At 55.8% G+C, this 25,560-nt stretch overlaps 1 protein-coding gene across 1 annotated transcript; it reads left to right on the top strand.

Moving 5' to 3' along the window:
* Window positions 1-3,443: 3,443 nt before the first annotated feature.
* SYNGR3 (synaptogyrin 3) lies at window positions 3,444-20,587 on the top strand (the record flags this gene model as incomplete). The annotated part of the gene is made up of 4 exons (XM_084296022.1): window positions 3,444-3,542; window positions 13,405-13,645; window positions 18,397-18,539; window positions 20,378-20,587. 4 exons carry the CDS (start codon window positions 3,444-3,446, stop codon window positions 20,585-20,587), a joined length of 693 nt encoding a protein of 230 aa, XP_084152148.1.
* Window positions 20,588-25,560: the final 4,973 nt, after the last annotated feature.

Raw genomic sequence — 25,560 nt, forward strand, 5'->3', positions numbered from 1 at the left:
CTACCCCTGGGTAAAAAACAAATTGCTTTTTTGTGTTGAAGGCAGAGCTTAAGGAGCCAGTGTGGCTACGGGAAGCATGAGGCAAGCCTTCGTTTTGTACCACCCTTAATTAAACTCGTGTAAAACCAAAGCATGGGTATATCTCCGGCATGTGTTTGCCTGCTGCTCTTTCTGCTCCCTGTCACTGAGGTCTGGGGGGAACAATAAACACAGAACTTGTTACAACTGAATGAATGCTCTGGGAAGTGCATTTCCAAACCCTTTTTGCCCATTTGATGGGGGAAAATGTTCGAGCCCCGATGTCCTTTCCTGTTGTTGCCTGCCTCGGTCTATCTGTTAGCTTACTTGCAGCAATAGGAAGTGAAATAGGAGCGCAGTTGACGTGCACACCAGAGATAGCTGCTGCACTTTATCGGCACAGTAGCGAGGGACAAAAGCTAGCACAGCATGACATGAGGAATGATTGTATAAAACACACTGCACACAGCAGAAGTTGGAGAGAGGAGCCTCAGAGAAGGAGGACAAGTTGAGAAGCAGGGATTTCCGTGGGGATCTTGCCTCGTGCATCCCAGCCATTCCCTGAAGAGTGTAAACCATTTACCTGTTTGGAAATGGTCACGGTTTGTTCTGTACCACCATCTAAAAGATTCAGACAGTGTCTTGGTCTTGTTGTGCTTTGTGTTGCCCAAAATACGCCTGTCCCAGCCTGGACAGATGAGCTGGGCAAGACCCTTCAGAAAGGGGGAGCAGAGGCCCCGAAGGGTGGGGAAGTCTTTTCCAAAGCCCCCAGAAAAGCAGAGTAGCCCCCAGAGGTCAGGACGATTCCCTGTGCAGCAGCCCCAGGAGCACACCGCTTTCCTGCATGTGAGCCATGCCACATCTTCTCTTCATGCCATTGATTTTCTGAGGTGTGGGGCACGCTGAGCCCCGGTGGCCAGCCCCAGCAGCAGGGCCTCTGTGGCACTTTCTGCCCTCTGGGAGCAGGGCCGGCCTCGCCTCTGTACATAACTCTGGGCTGACAGAGACAGGGTGGTTTTTCCCAACACATTAAAATGATTTTGAGGTCACTGGAACAGCTGCCTGTAAACCACTGAAGCTGTTTGAAAATCTCACCTGTGGTAACCCTCAAATAGTTACCTCTTCGTTGTTCATCTGCAGTTCAGGGATGAGCTGGTGATGCTCTTGACAGTGGGATAAAATCCCTGGCCAGCCCCAGGAAAACCCTGCCAGAAGCAAGCAGGAGACACCAGCCCGGCGTTCTCTTCTTTTTTACATAGTAAAATGTGATTTCTACTGAGCTGGTGACATTGAGGAACGAAAGGCTGGATCCTGCTTTTCCTGCTGCGAGTCAGAAATAGATCTGGAGAGACGATGACTCACCTGTAATTGAGAAACTGATGGCATCATCGGGAGCTTTAACAGTTAAACCCGCGCCCCACCTGCCAGAAGGAACAGGCAGACAAAGGTGCGAAAGGCCAAGCTGTGAGCTTGGAGACGAGGCCCAACACCCGAGAATTCTTTGATTTTGGGGTTATTTTGCATTACAAGGGCTTAACGCGCCTGCTACACATGTACCCTGTGTGATCCAGTGTGGTCCCAGCTACATCCCCATCCCCAGAGGGGCAGGGAGCTGCACAGACAGCAGGCTGGGGACGAGCTGTGGGGTGGCCACACGAAGCCCCCGGCCCTGCCCGCAGCCCCGCGCGGTGCCAGCAGTGCATGCGTGCTGCTCTGCGCCGCTCCCCCTGCAGTTGCCGTCTGGGCAGGGATGATGTCAGAGTTGTCATGGCATCGGTAGCTATGGAACCGGGAGCAGCGCTACCCAGGCTAACTCAGGAGATGGTCCTGGAGCCCTGGGGGGAAACTCCCTTTGTAATAAACCGAGGGTTTCCCTCCGTACAATGGCTCAATGGCTCGCCTTTTCCTCCTTTCTACCTGCCCTGGGGTGGGAGCGAGGATGGGGCTTGGCCTCTCCCCATCCCACTGGTCCTGCACAAGGAAAGCAAGAGCTGCAGCCCCCAGCCTGCAGCAGACAGCGGGTGCATAGCACTGGGCGGGGGGGGAGGCAGAGCCCAGCCTTTCCCTCGCCACACGAGCAGGTTGCTCCCCACCAAAGGCACCCAGCCTGCCTCACACCACTCCAAAAACCCTCCTGTGCCTGGCAGGGCCTCGTGGAGCTGCTGGGTGCTAATGGAAAGGAGCAAGGGGTGTCCTGCAGCAGGGGCTGAGCAGGATCTGGGTGGCTTGGGGGCACGGCACCTCCGTGCTGGAGCAGTGCTCGTGCTTGGGGCTGTGGCACAGGTGTCCCTTGCCGCTGCACGGTGGCACTGGCTGCGGTGGGGTGTCCTGGCGGCCGTGTGGTGGCTGCAGCAAGCTGTCCCTGGGTGCAGCGAGGTGACATCAGCACAACACAGAGAGCACAGCTGCAGCACGGTGAGGCAGCAGCAGCACGCCTCCCTCAGATACAGCACGTGCACGGCCACAGCGCAGCGCCCATCGCCCCAGCGTGGTGCCCCCAGCTGTAGCACAGGGTCACGGCTGCAGCACGCTGTTCCTGGCCATCATGTGGCACCCGTGGCCATCGCACGGTGTCCCTGGTTGCCACACGGTGCCCCTGACCATCTCATGGTGCCTGTGGCCATTGCATGGTGCATGTGGCCATCACACAGTGTCACAGCTGCAGCACAGTGTCCATGGCCATCTCTCGGTGCCCTTGGCCATTGCTTGGTGCCCCTGGCCACTGCCTGATGCCCTTGACCATCTTCTGGTGCCCCTGGCTATTGCACAGTGCCCATGGCCATCACACGGTGCCTGTGGCCACCTCCTGATGCCTGTGGCCACCTCCTGATGCCTGTGACCACCTCCTGATGCCCGTGGCCATCAATCACCTTGTGCCCATGACACCTCCTGCTGCCCGTGACCACCTCCCGATGCCTGTGGCCACCTCCCAGTGCCCATGACCATCTCCTGCTGCCCGTGGCCACCTCCTGCTGCCCGTGGCCACCTCCTGCTGCCCGTGACCACCTCCCGGTGCCCGTGACCACCTCCTGCTGCCCATGGCCACCTCCTGGTGCCCGTGACCACCTCCTGCTGCCCGTGGCTACCTCCCAGTGCCCGTGGCCATCACATTGTGCCCATGACCATCTCCTGCCGCCCATGACCACCTCCCGGTGCCCGTGGCCACCTCCCGGTGCCCCTGACCACCTTCCCCCGGCGGTGCCCACCCTCAGCCCGTGCTGGGCGCATCTCCCCGTGCCACCCCCTGCCGTTTCCCCTCCGGGGGGGGCCGGGCCGGTCCCTCCCGCCGCCCGCGCGCGTCGCCGCGGACGAGCCCACGCGGGAGGCGCGCGGGGGGCGGGCAGGCGCGCGGCCGGCGCGGGGCGCGCGCGGCTCGGCTCGGCTCGGCTCGGAGCGGCGCGGAGCGGAGCGGGCGGCGGGGGAAGATGGAGGGAGCCTCCTTCGGAGCCGGCCGGGCGGGGGGCGCCGTCGACCCCCTGGATTTCCTCAAGCAGCCGCAGACCATCCTCCGCGTGACGGCCTGGGTAAGGCGGCGGGGGGGGGGGAGCGCAGCGCGCCGTGGCCGCGCACCGGGCGGCACCGCGCACCTTGCAGCTCCTGCTTGCACCTTGCGGCCCCTTCTTGCGCCTTGCGGCCCCTTCTTGCACCTTGCGGCCCCTTCTTGCACCTCGCAGCCCCTTCTTGCACCTCGCAGCCCCTTGCAGCACGCAGCCCCTTGCAGCACGCAGCCCCTTCTTGCACCTTGCAGCCCCCTCTTGCGCCTTGCGGCCCCTCGCAGCACGCAGCCGGCGGGTGCCGAGCTGTGCCCGTTGTGCCCAGCGAGCCAGGCACCGGGCACCCTCACGCGAGGGGCAGCCACGCGCGGCGTGGGGCCGGCCAGCGCCCACGGGGGGCTGCGGGGTGCTCCTCGGGAGCAGGGCAGGGCACAGCGGGTGGGCGCTGCCACAGCTCCTCAACGCTTGTGTCGCTGGTGCTTGAGCAAAGCCTACAGAACGGGGTGTAAATCAGGAAGCAGAGGACATTTTCCTTCCTTCCTCGCTCTGCGTGTGTGAGAGAGAAGAAATCCCACGGCCAGCCTTGCCCAGCTGCCCCCGTTCTTCTAGGGTGTCATGGTTTTTGGCTGTTCCCCGTGCATGTATGTGTTGTACCGCACAGCAGGGAGGCAGGAGGTGGGCTAAGCCATGCAGCCGCCCAGCGAAGGCTCTGCCCGTTGACGCTCCATGAATAAGCAACCCGGAAAGCTGCGCAGGGGAGCTCGCGGGAGCTGTGCTGCCAGGCTGCCGGGGCTTAACGGCAGCCCTGAGCCACCTCCCCGCAATGCCTGGCTTTTAGCTGCCAAAATCTGCGAGTGTACACGGCCAGCGAGCTCTTCGATGCCTGCCCTTTCTCAAAAGCCCCCCGCAGGGAGGCTCTGCCCAGCCCTCGCCATGGCCAGCTCCTGGTTCTGGTGCTCGGAGGCTGGGGGAGAGCAGAGCCCCTGGAGGCTCGTCCATGCTCGTGCATGGAGGCCCTCGCCCGCTGGCTCTGTGTCACCTTCAGCAGTGCCAAATGTGTACAGCGAGCGAAGGAAAGGTGTGAGGGGAGGTGCTGCCCCCCTGTTGCCATCCTCCAGCCCCCACAACGGGCATTTGGGGCTCCCTGGGGTGCCTCCGGCCAAGGCCGCAAGCAGCACGACATGGAAGCATGTGCCTTCCTTGAAGCACATGGGCAATTCCAGCTGCAATCACATGCTGGAAGTTAAACCACACGCTTAAATGTTGTGCTGGATCGGAGCCAGCTTTCAGAAGGACTCCACTGCTGGGGGAAGGTGGAGGCCGGTTGTGGATCTGGAGTTCCCAGGCCCGGGACAGGTGCGATGCTTGGCACAGGGTTTGGGTGGCACACGGTGCCAGGTGTTTCCCGAAGTGTCACTTTGGTCTGGAAAACTTGGTTGGGATCCACTGGGATCCTCTGCGTGGCAAAGTGTTGGCAATGGTGTTGGTTTTGGGCATGGCCAGCTAAATTGTTGACCGTGTTGTTGATGGTGAGTTTGGTTCCTCTCAAAATAAAGCTGCCACCACCCACCCAGGGAGCTCACCGTCCTCGTACAGTGGGGATTGGACCCTGCTGGGAAACAGGAACAGAATATGGGAGGTGAGCTGAAAATCCCAGCTTAGAAAACATTCATGCATGGATTTGCTGGCTGGTTTACTCAGTAGAGAAGCCATTCGTTTCCTAGGTTCACCAGGAGGCTGAGAAAAGCGAGTGGTTAGGACTACAGAAGCTCATCATCCCTGGGCAGTGAAGGGCCCGTTGGCTTGGATGAACGTCACGTTCCTGGGACTACACCCGGGTAATCGTGGCATTCAGTCAGCTCCAAAACCCACTGAGCTCATGAGGATTTTTTTGCTCTTTCCAGTGGATTGTGCATCAGGCCCAGGAAGCTCACGCTAAAAGCCACTCGCACCACATTTCCCAGGTCTCACATTTGTTGGCAGATCTGTCAGGGACCCTCCTCCCTCACTGCTCCAGTGTGGGGGTCTGGAGTTCCCGGCTGGCCTTGGCTTGGCTGTTGCAGGCTGCAACCTGTCGTAAAGCAGCTCAGCATTTGTGGCTCCTTCCCAGCCCAGCAGGGACGTTGGTCAGCACGAGCTGTGAGCTCAGTGCCGGTTTCCATCCCTCCTGCTTGCGTGGCTCTCATTATTTCTTGCTTTGTAAAGCAAAGTGCTCCCAGACTCTTTTTGCTTTGCTGCTCGTGCCAGATGAAACCCACGGCCCGTTTTAAGATGGAGAGCTTGGACAGGCGGCAGCCAAAACACTACAAAACCATGTCGGTCTGTGAGACCTCGCTGCCTTTCTGGTCTGCTCCGAAACTCCTCCTTGCTGGGCTGGGGAGCGTGGCGGCGTGTGGTGAGGGCTGCCTGCTGCTTATCACACTCCGCTGCGGCCAGGATGGGTGGCACGGCCCCACAGCCACCGCGATGCTCCTTTATTATTTGCAGAACAAACAGAAACCTTGCCGGTCTGGCAGCCGCGGGGAAGGCGAGCTGCCTGTGCTCACATCTGCAGCCTCTGAGGTTCTTCAGAAGCCCCTTGGCTGAGGCCGGGCTGAATGTAGGTGTTGGGGCAGGTTTTATTCATGCGATTCTCCTTCCTGTTGTTTGCTGTTGCGGTTTTTAAAGCGTGTTTAACCCGTGTCGTTGGACCAAACCTTGGAGACTTGACCCTGGCCGCCTCGTAGGATGTTCCTTTGGAGCGAGGAGGAGGGAGCTGCTGTGGCTCCTTGGGGATGTGCTGGTTTGGGTGGCAGTATGGGGAAAGGAGAGCCCCTGGCTGGGACCAGCCGTCGTACCTGGTGCCCATCCAGCTGATGGCCAGCGGTGGGGTTTCACCGATGGGGACCCAGCTCCATTTCGTGACTCCTGCAGTTGCTTTGGGGCCGCAGGTTGAGCCCTCGTGCTGGCAAACAACAGAGGCAGTCGGGGGTGAGCGGTGACTTCGGTTTAGAAATCCCCAAATCAAGTTTTGGTGAAAGGGGATTCCGATTGTGCCTCATCTAGCAACCTTTCCATGACATATATAGTAATTCTGAATATCTGAAGGAAAAAAACCCACAAAACTCTCCTGGCATGAGCTGGAAAGAACCATTGAACAGTTCCTCATTCATCTCTTCCCCCTCTGCCTGATGCAGTTTGTCAGATGAAGATGTGATCACTCTTGTGGTTTCCTTTTTAGCCATTTTTTGCACGGCAAAACAAACGCGATATTCACTGAGGATGCCTGCAGAATCATGAGTTCCCTTCCCTGTAACTACCACTGCTATCTATACGTCTGAGCAGTCGTGCTGCTTTTAAGGGGAATTCACAAAATCGGAGTGGTTTGGGCTGGCAGCTGCCTTGCGCTGTCCGGTGGGGCCTTTTCCTCTCGTTTCTTAAAGTTGAATGAATTTTTAGTTCATCACCCGTACGCTAACAGCTTTTCCTGTGCAGTGTTTTATCTCATTGGGCACAGCCTTTGTTGGCTTTTCCTTAAGTTAAACTTAAGTTTTAAGGGTGCAACCTTTATTAGGGGACTGACCTACGGCAGCCAAACCTGATCACCTGGCAAGGGCGCAGCAGCAGGGTGGAAATCCCCGTGCCCTTTGGTATGTGGCAGTCAGCTCTCGGGTCCAGAGGTTGCTGCTGCTCACATCCAGGAAGGTCTTCTTGGGCTTGGCTCTGCACAGGTCTGGGTCTTAGTCCGTCACAGGGCAAATCATTGCCTTTCAGCAAGGCAGAGGTGCTTTGCTGAGGTGTGACTTTGGCAAGGGACGTGTCGGGTGGTTCGGTGGGTGAGGAGGAGGTGGTGGGGTGCCCCCTTTGGGGTGCCCTGCTCCCACACACGGCCCACTTTGTGGAGTTGTGAAGCTCTCTTTCTGGTACCTTGCCTGTTCCAAGCGTGCTGCCGAGGCAGCCGGAGGAGCTGCTTGTTGTACCCAGCAGGGCTGAGAACCTCCCGAGGGACATCGGCAAGGAACACCCAATGTTCCCAGGGCTGCACGCTCTGGATAGCCTTCAGGGGTTCAGACACGTGAGGTCTCGTGGCTCTTTGAGAGGAGATGCGGGGCTGGGCTGGCTCTTAGGGAGCCCGCGGCGATGCTGAGAGTCATTTTGTGATCTTAGCTGTTTGGGGTTTGGTCTGGGCTTGGCTGCTTTTCAGCAAGGTCATCAGATTTCCGCCTTCATTCTCTTTCTGTGGGCTGTAGATTAAAGGCAGAACTTAAAATTAACATTCTTGTTAATGGGATTATACAGAAGTTTCACCACAACTGGGCTTAAAATGCTACTAAATCTCTGTGTTCCTGTTACCACTGGTTCCGAATGCTGCTGGTTTGATGTCTGCTCAGATGGCATCACTAGATTAGGTGCTTTGAATGGACGCTGTGTTTCAGCCAGCGTCTTTTGCCACGTTACAGAAGGTAATTCAGTAAAAATCGGTCATGTGGCCGTCGATACGCATCCTCCACAGGCTGATTAGCCCGTCAGACGCGTCCATAAACCTATTAGGGCCAGCATCACGCTATCCGGTCCTGTGCCAGAAACTGCGTCAGGTCTTTCCTTTGTGGTCATATCCCCGCTCCTTGGGGGAGCTCTGGCGGTGCTCACAGCAGCTCTCGGTCTTCACACTCTGCAATAAATTACACAGATCTGTGCTGGAAACTTCCCTGGGACTGATTGTAAAGATAAACTGGGGGGGCACGGGACCTGGTTCCCCCAGAATTTGAGCATGGCGGGTGCTGAAGGCACCTGGCACTCTCCCAAGGGTACAGCCCATCTCTGAGCTTAACCAAGGCTTAACCAAGGCTTATGGAAATGCTCAGAGCTGGGCAGGATTTGGCCTGTGCTGGTGTGACCATAGCTGGCTTCCCTTCTTGTCAGCTTTCCCTCCTTGCTGGCTGGGTGGGGGTTCGAGGAGCAGAGGGGGCTGCAGGAGGCCAGCACATGGCATCTGCTTCTCCCTGGAGCTCTTTGTGTGGGGAGGGATCACCCAGAGGCTGGTGCAGGCTCTCTGTCCATTTGGGTTGTGCCTAGCACCATCGATAGAGAGCTACAGCAGAGCGAATTAGGGACGGATTATTTTTCCTCATGCGTTACATTCCCTGGATGTTGACATTAGCAGTTGCTTGCGTGTGTAATCAAGGCAAGGTTTTACAGTCTCCTACAACCCCACACCTTCTGGTAATGTTTTTTATAGGTCCCAAATCGAAGCGCAGTGCATCAGCAGTGGAAACATCTCACCTTAAAATGGCTGACAGCTCGCACACTGAAGCTTTTTCAGCTTGTGCTCTCGTGGTTTTCAGGCTTTCAGTTTTCCTTGCGATGACTGTGCTCAGATTGTCAGGTCTCCTTAAGCACATTTTAGGTGCCTTGGTGACAAAAAGCTAAAAGCAACCTGGAAGAAGGGTGTGCAGGTCCTGTGATCCAGCAGCCTCAAGCCCTGGGAGGGGACGTGGATCTGCAAAGCACAAGGACAGAACCAAGCCAGGGCAGCCTGGCGAGCCACTCGCTTCCAGGTGACAAAAATCTGGCGCACACAAGGCAGCCATGGGTCTCAGGCACCTGAAATGGTGCTTTGGTGCCTGCTGCAGGGCTGGTGCTGATGCCCCAGGTCCCTGGCAGCGGCTGTGGGGCTGGCCAGAGCATGGCACGGCCGAGCAAACTTCCTCCTGCCCTCTCAGGCTCCTCCTTTCCTTCTTTTGGGGAAAGAGTGAGGTGTCATTTGGTCTGCTGCCCGAGTGTCCGTGCTGCCCGCTGCCAGCTCGCTGTGCACGGTCACCTCCCTGCCCCAGAGCCCCCTTGGGGGCATCCACCACTGGCACCGAGCATCGGTCACCAGCCCCTGCACATGGCAGCAGCTGCCAGCGAGGACGAATTGGGCTCTGGTTGGGTGAGTGGGGAAGAGGGAGGTGGGCAGGCGAGCTAGGAAAGCGGGCGTGATGTGCATCTGGGTCCAGTGCTTTGGATATCGAAAGCAACGAGACCCCCAGCCGAAAGCACGGTTACCTGGAAGCTCTGGGGGGGAGCCTTTCATGCGGGGGTGGCTGGAGGTATCCAGCCTTCTCCTGGGTTTTGCATCAGTTCACCCAGCGGGAGCAAAATTTGCTGCTCTTTGTTGTTCAGCTGGACAGCGGAGTGGCTCAGGTGAAGGTTTGGGAGCTTTGTAAAATGGGAGAGATGTGGAAAGGGGGCTTGGGGTGCGTGGGTTTGTGCAACCCATGCCCCCATGCTGTGGGTGCTGCTCTGCCTGGTCGCTGGCACCCCCTGGGCACCGGGGCTGGGGTCCAGCTGAGACATGGGAGGTGCAGGGTGCCTCTGGAGAGCTGGGATCCTGCCTCCCTGCTCAGACCCATAAAATTCCACTCGCTGTGGAGAGTCTGACCGTGTATTTTCTCTCCCAGGTCTCTGATGAACTGGTTATAGGCTTGAGCAAATGAGGTTTGCAGAGGTAGTTGGGAAATGACACTTGTTTCTCGTGATCTTCAGAAAATTCGTAGGGGTTTCATTTTCTCCCACCTACCCACATTTCCTCAAAACTCCTTTTTTAACCCCCACACAGAAAAACATCACCAAATCTATTCTCATTAAAATGTTTTACCAGCACCAGTTGTTTTTCCAAGAAACACTCTAAAATTTCAATCATGGGGGGAGGGGGAGAAAACAACACGGAAAGACTTGTTTTCACTGAAAAGCATGTTTTGACAGGACTATTTCAGCCAGCGCTGATGTTATGAGTACATCTATCAAATGTGTGCACTTGAAATCCGTTCCTATTTTGGCCTCCCGAAAAGGGCTGCGTGTCCTCTGGGTGCCATGGGCTTGCTGCCTCCTGAGCGGCTCTCTCCACCGCGTCCCTGCAAGCCCCTCAGCTGGCCGGGGCTGCTGGAGCTTCAGCCCCTTCCCTGCTGTCTGTCTGAGTCCCTCGCATCACACAGCTGCAAGGAGGATGCGTTTCTTTGCATTGAGCTAAGCGAAATGTCTGCTCTTACCATCGCCAGTGACCGTCGTGCTTGCAGCAGTCCCAGGAGTGCCGCACGCACCCCAGGCACCTTTTGGCTTTTGGGCTTCTTCTCGGTGCTCTCTGTGCATTGTCCTTTGACAGAGCCTGGTACAAACCTGTACTGGTCGTAGCTGCAGCGTGGGATTTGCCTTCTCCTCACCTGGCACACCAGGGCTGTGTAGGCAGCACCAGCACCACGGGCAGGCACAGCCCCTCCGCATCACCCACCCAGGTGGCGAGCCCCTGGGGGTGTCAGAGAGCATGAAGGAGTAGTCCAGGGAGGGCTGTTAATCCTGGGAGGACTAAGTAAAACACTTATCTGAGAAGCTGAGTACAAGTTCACTGGCCTGCCAGAGAAATAATCCAGTGGAATCAGAGGTTCTCAATTATTCATGTTTTCCAGAATCGCATTATTTCTTCCAGGGCCTGTTTTATAAATGCTGCTGCTATTTCTGATGGTAAATAACAATTTTGCATTATTTATGAACAGATTTTTTTACAACTGCTGATATTACAGCTGCTGCCAAAGCGCTGGGAAAATTATTATTACTGTTTGTTGTTGTTTCTTTCTTACAATGCGGCCCTCTTGTTCTTCGCATGATGATGTGCCCGGCGCGGTGAGACAGCCGAGCTCCGTTAAGTGCAGCGCTAACGAGGAACAGGGCAAATGCAGGCAGTGACACAGGTTAGCACAGAGCTCACGGCTGGATAGGGGAAAGGACCCTGGACACTGGTTAAATTTGAAGATGGGGGAATGCTCAGCAGGCTTGGGGTGCTGGGGTGGCTGTTTGCATGAGCTCTCATGCACCTAGGAGAGGATGTTCTCCAGAGACTATTTCTGCTGCTTCTGCTCGTTGTTTGTTTCAGATGACACCCTACAGAGAAAGAAAACACCCCGCACCAATCCCTCGTATCTTAGGACTGCATTCTCTTGTAGATCTGCTGCCTTGTTGTCCCCTCCAATCTGGGGGACAGTTAGTGGAGATGGTCCAAGGCAGGTTTGCTAGTGAGACTCTTGCATTTGTAAGTAGCTTCAGTGAGAACAGCCTCTCTCAGCTTCACCCGAGCCCTGGGAGGAAGCAGAGGAGAGGGAAGAAGGGCTGTCTGGATGAAATGCTTCAGGGCAGTCATGTGTGAGACATCTGGCAGGTGCTTGGGAGAAAATGTATGTCACGGCATTACGCTAAGGTGTGCTGGGAGCTTTCTGGAGGGTTTCCTTGTGGTCGATTCCGCTCCCTTTCACCCCAGCTTTGCTAGCACTACCTGCTGGGAGCAGGGGTGGCTGTTCGGTGAGGCGTCAGGCACACAGAGTGACTTTGCACAGGCCACAGGCTGCAGGTTATCAGGTGGCTGTGCGGCTGCTGCCTCTGTCTGCTGCCTGTCTCGGTCTCGTGCACTCAGGACTGTGCTGGTACTGCAAAAAGCAGTGGGGCTGCCAGAGCAGGAGCTGTGCCCCAGGACCCTACCTGCTGCCGGTGGGCTCGCCGGAGGAGCACATGGTCTCTCTGCCTGCAGACGTGGCCTCCGGCTGTGTCCTGTGAGCCAGCAGGGCTTGGAGGCATGCAGGGATCTCATGGGCTGCTGCTGGCAGCAAGTGACGAGATCAGAGATGCACAGCGTGGTGCAAAGGCGTCTGCAGGTCTCGCTGCCTGCCTTGCTCTGAGCCCAGCAAGCGAAACAGCAGCGGCGCTTCCTGGGCTGTGACAGAGCAGGCTCCAGAGCGAGCTGTTATATGGCTGGTCCTGGGGTTCTGCTTGCTGCCTTTGGTTTGGGAGGGATCGAGGAATTACCTGAGCGTGCAGCACTGTGAGTGGTGCTAACTGCCCCTGTGCTGCAGCCCCGCTCCTTCCTGCGGCTGGGATGTCAGACAGCACGCTGGGTGCTGGGCTCGGGGCAGCTGCTTCTCCACACCCCTGTGAGCTGTGGCTCTGCAGCCCTGCCGGGGAGCAGATCCCCTCCAGGGGACCGGGACAGCAACATCAGCCCATAACCATGCTTCTGGCTCTGCCACAGGTCCCAGCAGTGAGTGTCAGGACCATGGCAGCCACCAGCAAGCCCTCTTCCCTGCTGTCCTTAACAGAGCTGGAACTGGGTCACTGGATAATGGGTGCAGGCGCTGCATCCTTCAGCCCCTGCTAAGTCATGCATAAGATTGCCCCGTTTTTTGCATGGCAGCACGGCTACAACCTCTTACTCCATCCTGCAGCAGCCAGGTGACCTGCTCCCTGTGCCCCCAAGCTACTCCCCATGCCCCAGAGCTGCTTCCCATATTATCCCTGAGCTGCTCCCCGTATCCCCGACCTGCTCCCTGTGTCCCCAAGCTGCTCCCCACACCCCCATGCAGCCCTGCCCCTCCAGCAGCCGCTCAGTCCTTCCCAGGGCCAGCCTGCTGAGCAGCTCAATTATCCTCTGTAACTTCATTTCTCTCCGCTCCGCAGTTACACAAGGGGGTTTATTGAGCACAGCCTGACAGCGCAGAGCAGCACAAGCAGAAAGCCTGTGCAGAGACCTGCCTGGCCAATCTGTTTATTTTTTCCTCCCCAGCCTGTCTGGAGAATAGCATCTCTTAAAATACACTGCCAGCCAAGCCACCGAAAGGCAAACAGGCTGGCAGCAGTGCAAGACCAAGATGCCGTCCATCGGCACATTGCTTAGGGCCACCAAGAGGCTGTGGGTAGGAACATGGTCTGGTGGGGGACCCAGGTGGTCTGTAAGGTCCCTTCCCACCCAGGCCGGTCTGTGGTTCTCTGCTCTGCCTAACAAATGCCCCGTTGCCATGGAGTCAAACGCGGGGCCGCATCCAATTAGGGTGCTGTTGGAAAACAGTTAAATGTAAACAGCTGAAGTTGCATTTTCCCCTTCGTTCCGCAGATCTTCTCCATCGTGGTGTTTGGCTCCATCGTGAACGAGTGCTATGTGAACAAGGACAGCCAGTCCCCCGAGCTGCTCTGCATCTTCAACGAGAACGAGAGTGCCTGCAGTTACGGCATCGCCATCGGCATCATCTCCTTCTTTGGCTGCATCTTCTTCTTTGTTGTGGACCTCCAGTTCCAGCAGATCAGCAGCGTGAAGGACCGCAAGCGGGCCGTGCTGCTGGACCTCGGCTTTTCAGGTACAACCCTGGCTGTGCTGTGCTCAGCGGGACAGTGCTGGCACCGTGGGGTGTGTGGGGTCATCGCTGTGCCCTGCAGCTCCACGCCTGAACCCTCCTCTCCTCCCGTGGCGTGGCACAGCTCGTGTGCCTCAGTCAGGGAGAACAGAAGTGGCAGAAGGGCTGTCCCATAGCGGAGAGCTCAGGGGCAGCAGTGAGGTGGTGCCTTGGGGTCAGAGGGGTCCCACTCATCCGTGTTGCTTCTGCAGCCGGGGATGTTTGCTGAGCTGGGATGTGTGAGGCCACCCGGGGAAGCAGGGCTTGGTGGTCACATCCCAGAGAGCAGACGGGGCATTTTGTCCTCCCACGTCTCCTGTTTCTGGCTCAAACAACTGTTGTTTCATCAGCTACATCTGGGTCTGTTTTCACTGTGTGCGTGTGTGTTTCTGAACAAAGCAGAAGCGTGCTTCTACAGCGGGAGCTGAGATACCACTGCAGTCCCTCGCCGCCTCCAGCACTGGGGCTTGCAGGTGGCTCTGGGCCTCCAAGGGCTGCCACAGATCCTCTGGGCTGTCCTGAGCCCCTTGGCCTGGGGCTCAGCCGTGTGAACATGAGCAGGCAGGATGTGTTGTGCCAGGAGAGGCCATCCTCCGCTTGGCTGCTCTGGGAGTTTTCTGGCTGAGTTTGCAGCTGATGTGCTCGATTTCCAGGCTCTCGTGTTAGCGAAGTCTGAAGGTGATTTATCCAGCGCAAGCAGAGCTGATGGCTCTCTGGTCCCAGATGGAAACATCCGTCATCGCCTCCCTGCTCCTGCCTGTTGTTAAGGCTGTCCTCTCCTTGCTGGAAAGCTGATTGCTGTGGTGTTAGCGCTCCGGCGGCCAGCCCTTGTTAGGTGATATTTACAGCCCCTTCCGTGGGGCTCGGTGCCTGCAACCCTTCAGTTCCAATGGGAAGGGAACATCCCCATCCATCTCCTGCCGGGCTGTGCGTGTCTCGCTCTGAGGCTGCGATCCTCCCCTGCCTTTCTCCTTGTAAGAGCCGCGCTCTCCCCTGCAAGGCGTGTGTGAAATGGTCCCGGTTCAGTCTCTGCCTCATTCCTCTGCTCTTGCCACACGTTGTGCGCGTGTTCGTGGGCTCAGCAGCAAGCTGCAGAAGACGGGCTTCTGCCCTACAGAGCTTCTGTCCCACGGGTATTGCTCTGCTCTTGGCTGCAGCGTTGCACCCGGGGTCTGTCCTGGTCAGTCAACCCCGTCCACAGCCTCCAAACGCTGCTGTGCTGCCAGCGGTGACTTTTTACTGGGACCAGGGATCAGTGTGCATGCTCTGGGTGCATCATGTCAGCTGCGTGTGAACTTTCTCCTCCCTTGGGCCTTTCCCTCTTTAGGCTTCTTGGTAAAAAAACAGGTAAATCACTTCCTTGCTGGCAGAAGACCCATTTAGATGCAGGTTGTGCCACTGGGAGGGCTCTGGGAGCGGCAGCACCCTGCTGGGTCGGCCAGTCTGCTCCTTCCCCTCCCCAGCTAAGCTCCCAAATCAGGCCGATTGAAGCAGCAGTGCCAGCTGTCAGCACACAGTGCTCGGCGTGCCAAACACCCTCCTGCTGTGGGGGCTTCCACTGGGAGGTGTCAGGGTGGGGTCATGCCTGCTGCCTCTTATCCCGTTCCTATTTCCGTGCCTTCACTTTTCTAAAATGACGGCTGTCCCCAACCTTCCTTACTGCTGTAGCCTGAACACCCACTCGCCCAGAAACGCCGGGCAGGTGGTTGCTGCCAGAAGCAGAGCTGTGCCAGCACGCGGTGCCCGCATGGTTGCAGGGGCTGCAGCCACCGTGCCCACCTGCGCTGCCTCCAGCACCCAGGGCATCCAGCTGCTGGGTTCGGCGTCCTCAGAGCCAATCTGTGCAGCTCAGAGTGCAAAGTCTGAGAGTAATTTGCATTAACCATCTCTGTGTTAATCCCTAGGGACCTTGTGGGACTCTCTTAGGCTGTCCGCTTCCTTTTCTCCCTCCCCACCTCTTGATTTCCTCTTACCTCCTTGCCACTGTGTCATCCTCCCCACATGTAACCTCAGCATTACTGCACGCTTTAATATAAAAGCTGAGAATCCATTTGGGAAATAAGAGGGTGAGGAGCATGCTGGGGTAAGAGGGAACATTGCAGATCAGGCAGCGAGTGGGCGGGATGAGAAAAGAAAGTCCTCGTCCCTTCGCCTGGATCGCCCCGGTGCCTGCTGCCGGCTGTTATATGGCAGCTGCTGCCTGTGCGGGCCGTGGGGGAGTTACAGTGCGACCCCACAGCTTTATTTCGCTGGAGGGAAGAAGGGCTTGTGTGTCGGATCAGTGCTAGATTGGAGGGATCACCCCGAGAGCTGTGCTGCTCCTCCCTGGCTGTGCAAGGAGCATGAATGTTACAAGGTGCCCAAGTTATGGGGCTGTCCCCGCAGCGGGGTCCCCCGATGGGGCAGGGGGAGCTGCGTCTGCTGCAGCCCCTGGAGCCCCCTGGAAGGGAGCGCTGGGCACGGGCAGGACCACCACGGCCACGGCGCTGTGCGAGTGGTGTTTGGGGTTTGCTCTTCCAGCTGCTCCCGCAGACGTGTGCTTGCTTGGAACCAGGCTGTAATTATGGCTGTAACGTATCTTTCCTGGTGTTTGCACTCTGTTGTCTGCAGAGCCTAAAACTGTAATTATCTACTGGCTCCTACACTTCTTCCTGGTGCTCTCCTTCCCCCCAGCACTCGGGAGGGTGCAGAGCTGCAGAGCTCCTCCGGTGCACGGGGCCCCCGGCAGTCAGGACGGGTGCCTGTGGCCACAACAACCCCCTGCCAGCCCAGCCCCTTCCTTCTCAGGGCTCTACATTTCCAAACACCCACTTCCACCCGGTCCTGTGAATACACTGGGGCTGGGTCTAGGTGCCACCGAGCTGGGGGAGCCGCCTGGCCCCTCTATGGGATGTGACCGTGGAAGTCGTGGGATGGTGACAGTCCTGACCAGCACCACCAGGAGCAGAGCAGTGGCACCAGGACGGCTGGACGGCCCTGCCTGTGCCTCTCAGGAGCAGTTGTGGTCCTGGCACATGATTCAGGGCGTTGGGAGCAAAGTCTCATCTCACGGGAGTGCTAGCAGAGGGTGAACGCGATCACAAATGGAAACGGTGTTGGCACAGAAATGAAATCAGCCCTTCCCGGAGCCCTTGGGAAGGCTGGGCGCAGCTCCGAGGGGCCTTCGAGGGCTGTACCGTGCCCACTGGGTCCTTCTGGCCCAGGCCCTCCTGGCCTTTGCTCCCCAAACACCCTGAGGTTGCAGAGCTGTGGCAGCCCCCTGTGGGACGCTGTCTCCTGCACTGGGACCTGGTGGGGACACCCTGCTCACTACATGCTGGCCACCTCGTCTGTATCTCAGACGTATCTCAGGCTTGAATCTTCCTGTGTCCATATTTTGGAGAGAATCTGATTCCTTAATGGGTGCCAACTGCTGGTAAAGCCTGATTATAACAGACCTGGAGGACTTGAAGGCATGTGTGGCCTTTGGAGAACAAGCCCCTGAAGTCCCGTTTGTTGCTGAGGACAAGGGGATCATCCCAAAACTGAAAATGTGTCCGCAGAGATCTGGGATAGCGGACGTTAGCCACGTTCTGCAAAAAGAGGCTGTTTTGTTAGTCTGTGACTTGGAAAAGGAAAGTTTGGGTGATCCTGGCTGGAGGGGGGTGTTGCTGTGAGGGCAGGTCAGCATCTCAGGCAGGGCCGGGCTGGCCAGAGCTGGTCAGGAAGCCCCAGGTCCGATGGTGTAAGAGGAGGAAACGAGGGCTGTGTTCTCCTGAACCGCAGTGAGGAGCACATTCTGTCTACAAGGCAACGTACACGCTAAGCCCTGTAAATCTTGCAACGTATTTGGATACGCGCATGCATTTTTTATCATTCTTAAAAACAACTGGCAAGATGAAGGAGAATAAAGGCAGCTCCTTTCCTCCCCCTGCAGCCAGCCTGTGCTTTGCAGCCGGCTGCCCCACGGGGCCGGCAGTGCGGCTGCTCATACTGATGTCCATAATCCTTGGGAAGATGCCTGGTAGCTCAGCACCCTGCCTGCTGGGGCCCAGATCCCTGCCTGTGCTGTCCCCCAAAATCGGCACATGGGGTGAGCTTTGTGCTGGGGGCGCTCAGGAAGGCTGGAGGCCCTTAAAACAGCATCGTGAAAAGCTCCAGGTTTTGCAGCTCCTCCTTCCAGCACTGGAAAGCATCACTGCTGGTTACAGCGTGTGCTTGTGGCTTGCTTTATACTGTTGTGAGCTCCTTGGCATCAGGCACTGCTGTTGGCTGGTGATTAAATTAGGGGAGCTGCAGCCCTATCTTGCTCAGCCAGCCTTGGTTCCAGTAAGAAATAATCAGCAGAGCGTTTTTGCTCAATCCCCCCGAGCCCAGCAGGGCTGGAAGCAGGAGCACAGTCAGCGGAGGGCAGCAGCGAAGAGCAGAGCTGCCTCCTGCCTGGCATCCGTGCGCCTCCACGACTCGGCGGCTCCTGCCATGCTGCAGAGCCACTCTCCAGCCCCCCCCTTTTTTTTTTTTTTTTTTTTTTTTTCTGGTGGTTGTAATTCAGCCTCTTCTAAAATAGATCTCTTTGGACCACTCCACAGGCCGAGGTACCCAAGATTGTTGTCGCTACTTGAAAATCTGGGTGGCAGTGTTTGGTCGTCAGCACGCAGATCACTAGGGTCTGGCAGCAGAGGTCCTTGCCCTTACTGTGGGCAGTAACAGCACTGACCAGCTCTGTTCTCTTTTAGGTTTCTTGTCCTTCCTGTGGTTTGTAGCCTTCTGCTTCCTAGCAAACCAGTGGCAACGGACGAAAATGGGCAAAGGGGCTTTGCAAGGAGCAGACGCTGCCCGGGCAGCAATTGCCTTTTCCTTCTTCTCCATCGCTGGCTGGGTGAGTTAAGCTTCTGGATTTTTCATAAATCCTATCCTGATTTTTTCATAAATCCTATCTTTATCCAGAGGTGCAGCATGGCAGCCTGGCAGCAGGGCATCACGGTGTGAGCACTGCCTCCTGCTGTCACTGCCAGGGTCTGAGCCCCGTACTGGGCAGACACCAGTCAGTAGCTGGGTGTTGTGCTGGTGAATATTCACCATGGCACAAATGTCATGTTTGCAGAAGAAACGGCCCAACTCAGAGCTCAGCTGGGGAGAGGAGAAATGAAACCTGCTGTGGGCTCAGCGCTGAGCTGGAAGGAGGAATTTGGGGCATGGTTTGGAGAAGTGAATCCTGATGGGCCAGTGTGGAAGTAACCTGCAGTCCCTCCGCCTGCCCCTCTGCAGAAAGGTGAAACTTGTGGTTCCTTACCGGGAAGCACCAGCTCTGTTCCCCTCTCCCCGGGGAATTCCAGACTTCCCCTTCTACTGCCGCTGGAAAGTTGCATTTCCATCGAAAACACGTTGCTGGCCATGAGCTGCCCTCATTTCAGGGCCTTGGTAGAGCCCCAGAGCCTTGTTCAGACCGTGGTTTGAAGCAAATGAGTCCCCAGGAGAGGTTTGCCGCGACGAGCCTGTCCCACGGGACTGCGGGGGATTTGGGCAGCCCGCAGGCTCAGCAGCTCAGCCCCGGGGGACACCGGGCTGGGTGCTCCTCTGCCCTCCCCAGGGGGACTGAGTGCTGGGATGGGGGCTGCTGGGACCCCCTGTGCACACCTTTCGGGCTCTGTGTGTCCCACATCATGTCCCATGATGACCATAGAGGGACATCTGCCAGAGGGTGCGTGGCCCCGCAGCAGCCCCGTGGGGGTCCCTCACCTGCAGCCGCCAGCCCCTGCCTGTGCCCGCAGTGCCTGCGCCTCTTGGGCTCAGCACCTGCTGGTGGAGCTGGGGCTGGGGCCAGGGAAAATAACCCGTGCTTGCCAGAGGGCCATGTGTGGAGGAGCAGGGGGAGGCCCCTGGGTCATTTCCACCCCCGCTCAGGCTGTTTGCAGGCAGAGAGCACGCGAGATGTGCGCTAATTCCGTAGCGCCTTAAAAGAACTGGAGCAAAAGCCTGCCTGAGCCTTTCCAGCAGCAGCAGCCTGCTTCCAGTTACTCGCCAGTTTTACGGCTCCCCACTCTGTTATTATCCAAATACATCTCCTTTAATCCCAGCTCCCCTGCAGCTCTTAGCCACGGGCTGATCCAATCGCTGGGTTGCCGCACTGCCTGCTCAGCGCAGCCGCTGCCAAGGGAGCCACCCTGCCCGCCCCACAGCATCCATGCACTGCCCCAACAGGCTGGGGGCTGGCAGTGAGGGCTGCTCCTGGGCTGCTCCCACCCATCGGCAGCAGGGAGGGCTGGGGGACACCCAGTCCCCACCCGCAGCAGCCCCTCCACGTGCCTGGTGAGCTCGTGCTCCTCTCCCTGGGGCCAGAAAGTCGGGTGCTCTGCCCGATCCATGTGTGGTGCACAGCCTGCCGGCAGCATTTGCGGTGGCTGGGAGCTGTTCCTGCTTAGTGCAGGCAGTTTTTTTTTTTTTCCCTGAGTCTGTCATTTATAAACTAATTGAATTGTTAATGAAACCGCCTGAAATAAAAGCAACGCGGTGCTCTCGCAGCTCTGCCGCTTGCTTTTCCCACGATTTGCGACCTGAATACCTGCAACCTGGGAGAGGGCGAGGGAGTCTCTGCAGGACTGACCTATTTCCTTGGCCTGGGACCCAACAGCGGGGAGCTGGAGGGCTGCGTGCTGGGGAAAGCAGGGTCCTGGTCATGGTGCTGCGCTCACCCCAACCCTCTCCATCCCTCGGCAGGTCGCGCTGGCGGTGAAGGCGCTGCAGAGATACCGCCTGGGGACTGACATGTCGCTCTTTGCCACCGACCAGTTCACGGCTGACCCCAACGCCTCGTACCCCGGGTACCCCACCGGCAGCGGCATCGAGAGCACAGAGACCTACCAGAGCCCCCCGTTCACCGAGACCTCAGACGCCAACCCGAAAGGTTACCAAGTGCCAGCATACTGAGGGGCGAGGGTGCCACGCGGCCGTGTACAGATTGAGCACGTCCTACGGTGCAGTACAGTTAACCGGTTGATTGCAAATGTATTCAGTACCATTTCCTTAATGTGGCAAGTCAGTGCTGGGTTCCTTACTATTAGCTAGTTGTGCAGTGAATTCTGTACAGTGGTATTGGTTCTTGTCTTACCTGTCCAAGGGTTTTATAAAAGCAGTGTTCCCTCTAAGTCAGAAGGCAGGAAGGTCGCTACCGCAGGTGGCAAAAGACAAATAAGTACCTGCTCTGAGGCTCGTTTTAACAGCAGGCAACGGGCGCCGGGTTCCAGTGAGTGCCTAGGAAAGCCAACAATACCTTCTCCTGTTAGAAAACACAGTAGCTGATGAGTTGATATTTATCTCGTTCTTCCAGAGCTAACACAGAACTGGTCTCGTTGCAGCGAGCGCTGGGGCGGCCGGCCCCGGGCTGGGCCCGCTGCTGGGAGCTGCTGCGGGGCTTTCGTGTACAGCGCAAAAGCAGAGCCCAAGGAAAGTGCCAAATTCACAAAGATATAAGCGGTGTCTGTGTTAACTTTTGTTTGTATATAGTTACTGTACAAAAACTAACCACGACAACCAAACAGGTGTTTCAAACGTAGTTTAGGATGCAAGCAGCACGGGGGTGGAGGCACAGAGGTTTGGGGTTTGTGTTGGTTCTCCAAACGGCTTCTGTGCTTCAACACGGGTCTGGCTGAGGGCATGAAAAGTTGCTGTTTGCAACTCGCTTTGGAAAACAGTTCAGCAATAGTTGTCTGCTAATTAGAAATAGGCTTGTACCAGTGGAAAATCTGGCGTGTTACAGTTCCACTTCTTCATCGGGGGTTGTTAAAGTTTGCAAATTTACAAGTAGTTACCGATTGGCGATACTGAACACTTACTCACTCTCAAACTCCGAGTTGCCATCACAAAAGGTGTGGGTGTCTCAGTGACTCAAAGTCTAAGTCAATTAGGAAGCAGCATACAACGTGTATTTTTGTACAGGGAGCAACCACCATCTGTCGTAATCTGCAGCAAAAACCTCAGGTGTGAACGTGTGTTTGGCACTGCGGGCTCCGGCAATGCGGAATTCAAAGGGAGCACTGAAAAGACTCCCTAGGCTCTGAAGTCCATCCCGGGGGCGCACGCAGCCCATGTTTGCACATAGCAGCAGAATGCAGCTCACGAAAACATGCCCAGGACAGAGGCTGAGTTTTGGTTTCCAGCTGCAGAATTACAGCCTTGGCTAAACTAAGGAAATACGAAAATCCAGTAGAGCCTCGTCAGCAACCTGATGGCTTTCAGGCACCGGGGTGCAGGGGCAGGGAGCTGAGCTGCTTGCTGCTAGGATTGAAGCAGAGTTGGAAGTCCACCGCCTTGGTGGAAGCTCTGCCCTCAGCAGCCCTGGCTCTCCTGGCTCGCAGTGCCTGGCTGCTGGGGAGGGAGGTTTTGCCTTGCTGCTTTATGCTGGCAGACGTCGTGTGTTGCCTTCTGACCTCCTGACAAGCAATAGTTAAGGGACTGCCACAGCTGTTCTTGTAGCAAAAAAAAAAAATAATAATCCAGCAGTTTTTTGTCATCATCATTAACACAGCTCATTTCTGCTGCAAAATTGCAAATAAATGCATTAATTAATAAGCAGCAAACCTCATCACAGGCAGTCATTATCAGTGACAAAACGCATAACTTGAACCCCCTGCTAGTTAGGTCAGCTCAACATGTGCATTCGCAGCGAATGCTGCCATTACTGGATCCGGACCTTCACGCTCGCCGGGCAGCACCCAGCGCTGCGGAGCCGTGCTGGGTTTTCTCTCCCAGCACCTCCCAGCTCAGACACTTCTCCTGCAGGGCCGTAGTGACACGGGGACCTGGCAGCCCACAGCGGTTTCCACCGTGGCTTCTCTCTCTGATGCCAGCACCAGAGGCTGCGCATCTCCCTGCCCGCACCTCTGCACCCACTTTTTAACTCTAAGGTGTTATAAAAAAGCCTCGCCTGCTGCCTGCAGAGCTGCCCTCAGCAGCGAGGATGCCAGAGGGAGAGCAGGAGGATGGCACAGTGCCTGGCCTGAGTGTCTCCTGCCCGGCTGATGCGAGAAGGGTGACCCAGGGGCACCTGCACTTGGCCTGTGCCAGTCAGGCGGTGAGAAAGCCGTGCACGAAGTAGACCAGGGACATCCAAACACCAGTACAGTATAAGCCTAAATTCATTATGTGACCCCCCCTGCGATTTTTCTAGAGCCAGTCTTGCTGACAAAAAAAAAAGGCAAAAGATTTTAATACAGGGTACAGTAGAACTGTAGCAATATTTTCCTTAGAGGGAACACTGAAATTTTAGCAGCACAAACAGTACTTGTGTTAATATTTTAGCAAAATTATAATCAATTTAAATGTTTAAATTGATTGTATGTGAGATAATGTTTGTTCGGTACATTGTATTTTTTCTAACTATATAACTGTTCCAGAGTTTCCTTGTAACCGTAAAGAACTAAAGTTCTGTCTGACTGCGAGAAGTGTCCTGATCAGTGGTGTAAACGTGCTGAATATTACAACATCTGAATGTATGCACCTCAGGCCTACATTGCATTTCTTTCCTTTCCACCCCTTCCACCTGCTGGCAGCGGGGCACAGGATGGCTGCGCACCCCCCACGCACCCCCACGCTGCCACTGACCTGAGAGCAGCTGTGCCACGGGTACCACAACAGCACAACTGCGACTCCATCCCTGGGCCAGGCACGGTTGTTCTTCTCAAGGTCAGCTTCTTTTTACAGTCATTGCTCCCCGAAATTCATTAGCAAATGGCACTTGGCGCTGTGTGTGCAAGGCCCTGGATGTGCTGTGCTCAGAGAGGAGGAGGAAGAGGTTTGGGCACCTGGGAAGGTTCCCGGCAGGGATGAGGCAGAGCAGATTGCTCCTTGAGTGAACTGGAGCTGGGAATGACATCCTTGGTCCAGTCACACCAATGCCACCTGGAGAAACCTTCACTTGCCTCCCGCGTGGTGCCGCTGGGAAGGAGCCTTCTGCTGCAGAGAGGAGCCAGCAGCTCTCCTGCGGCCGCAGGGTGGGCGCTGCCCTGCTTCCGTGGCACGAGGGTGGGCAGAAAGCTGGGCAGGCATCCCACGATTGATGTATTTTTTCCAGGCAACAGCGATGAGTTCACTCCCGAACAGTCGCCCCTCAGGCTGCGTCAGCCAGACGGGATGGGAAAAAATGTAATTAATGTGGCACTGCAACACCTAAGACACACATGCCTTGGAAACAGCATTCACCCACCTTGAAAGCAAAAACATGTTCTGTTTTGTTGGCAAGACTGTTGATGAACTCCTGTGTTACTCCCTGTCCCCCAGTGCCAGCAGGGGAGCCCACACGGCCCTGCTGAATTAAAACATGCTTAATTAAAGGAAGCGTGAGGCACCGGCCCTTACCCTGGACAATGTTGGTGCATTACCAGTGGTACCAAATCCTGTTTCCAAGCTCTCTGTGAGACCCCGCAGTGTCCCCGCTAGCCGTTCGCTGTGTTAGTGGTACCGTTATAGTGTCAGTGGCTTGTCAGGCAGACCAGTGTGTGCAGGTACGGACCGTAACTAAATATAACCTTATGGGCTCATGGTTAGAGAATTGCTAGATCCCTCGGTGTAACGCCTGTAGTATCTTCCTCGAGGTTTGAGTATTCTTAACATCAGTCTTCACACTTCTTTCACCTGCTTTTTCTCCCTGTGGATTCACTGTGGTAGACAGTAGCTGCTTTCCTCGTATCTATCCACACCAAGTCTTAAAAGCATGCCTGAATTTTGCTGTGAATTCGTGCCATGCCAGCTGCTACCCTCATGCTGTTCCTGCAAGCTGTTTAATATATTCTCTGTTCTAGAGATCTCCAGAAGCCCAGCAGCTAACTCAAGCTTGCAGAGGGCAGGACTGTGCTGCTCTCCGGCTAGCGTGCCAAAAGCTTCTACATAGTGTTAGCATTGAATTTGGGTGTAAAGAAGAGAATCTGAACAATCCTGTAGCTTTCCTGGAGATTTATTCTACAAGGTCATCTTGCTCCAGGAGGTTCTGTTGTGACAACACAGATATTTCTCATTGCTGAAGTTAAACACATCGTGAGGGGTTTTTTGTTTTTATGAACTTATAGTTTAAGCACATTAAGAGTATATGAAAGAAAGATGTTAATTGGAAATTGTTCCCAACATTTTAAGCTACTCCTAGGAAGATGGAAGCTTTGCTTAACTGATACTTAGCAAAAACATCTCCCCCCAACCGCATGCTTCTAAATCTCATACAGTTTAAGTCACGTCTGTGAGCAGTTGGATTTTACTTGCTGTTTTGCCAAGGCACTTTGTAAGATGAGTTTCCTGTCAGGCAAATTGCAGGTAGCTACACAACAGCACTGGGAATTAGTTCATACTACAACAGTAACAGTTACTGCATTTTTTCCATCACCCAGCCATTCTTTACTGGGGTATCAATACCCATCTCTCTCCCCAGCCAGCACTGTCCCCTCCAAGCACATATGGCTGGCTCTTTCTTTGTTCTGCCTGCTGCAGCTATGAGATCATTTAAACAGAATTAAACCAACTGCAGTCATTGTCTATTCATTAGTAAAATCACATCATTACTTATGTGGAATCAGTATTTCTCTCTATAAAAGCTACTGTATATATTTGCAGACTTCCTTTCCGCCTTGTTTTCCTGAAGCGCAGCAGATGGATGTAGCTCCACTCTGTTTTATTCATAGTACTTTCCTAGATTGCATTTTGAAGCTGTGTGTCAGAAGACCCTCCCCGCCACCAGTGAGGCTCAGAAAAGACCTTCACTGTATCGACTTGAAACCCAAGTTCAGCTGCCTGTATTTTGTTGCAATATGCATTTAAACCTCAGATTCTTTACAAGTTTTAATAACAAACTGATACCAAATGTGGTTTGCAGATTTCAGTTTTTTGCAGATACCTCCGTATAAGCAGACCGCTTCAAA

The sequence above is a fragment of the Netta rufina genome (genome assembly GCF_964035555.1).
Source record: "Netta rufina genome assembly, chromosome: 15".
Lineage (NCBI taxonomy): Eukaryota > Metazoa > Chordata > Aves > Anseriformes > Anatidae > Netta > Netta rufina.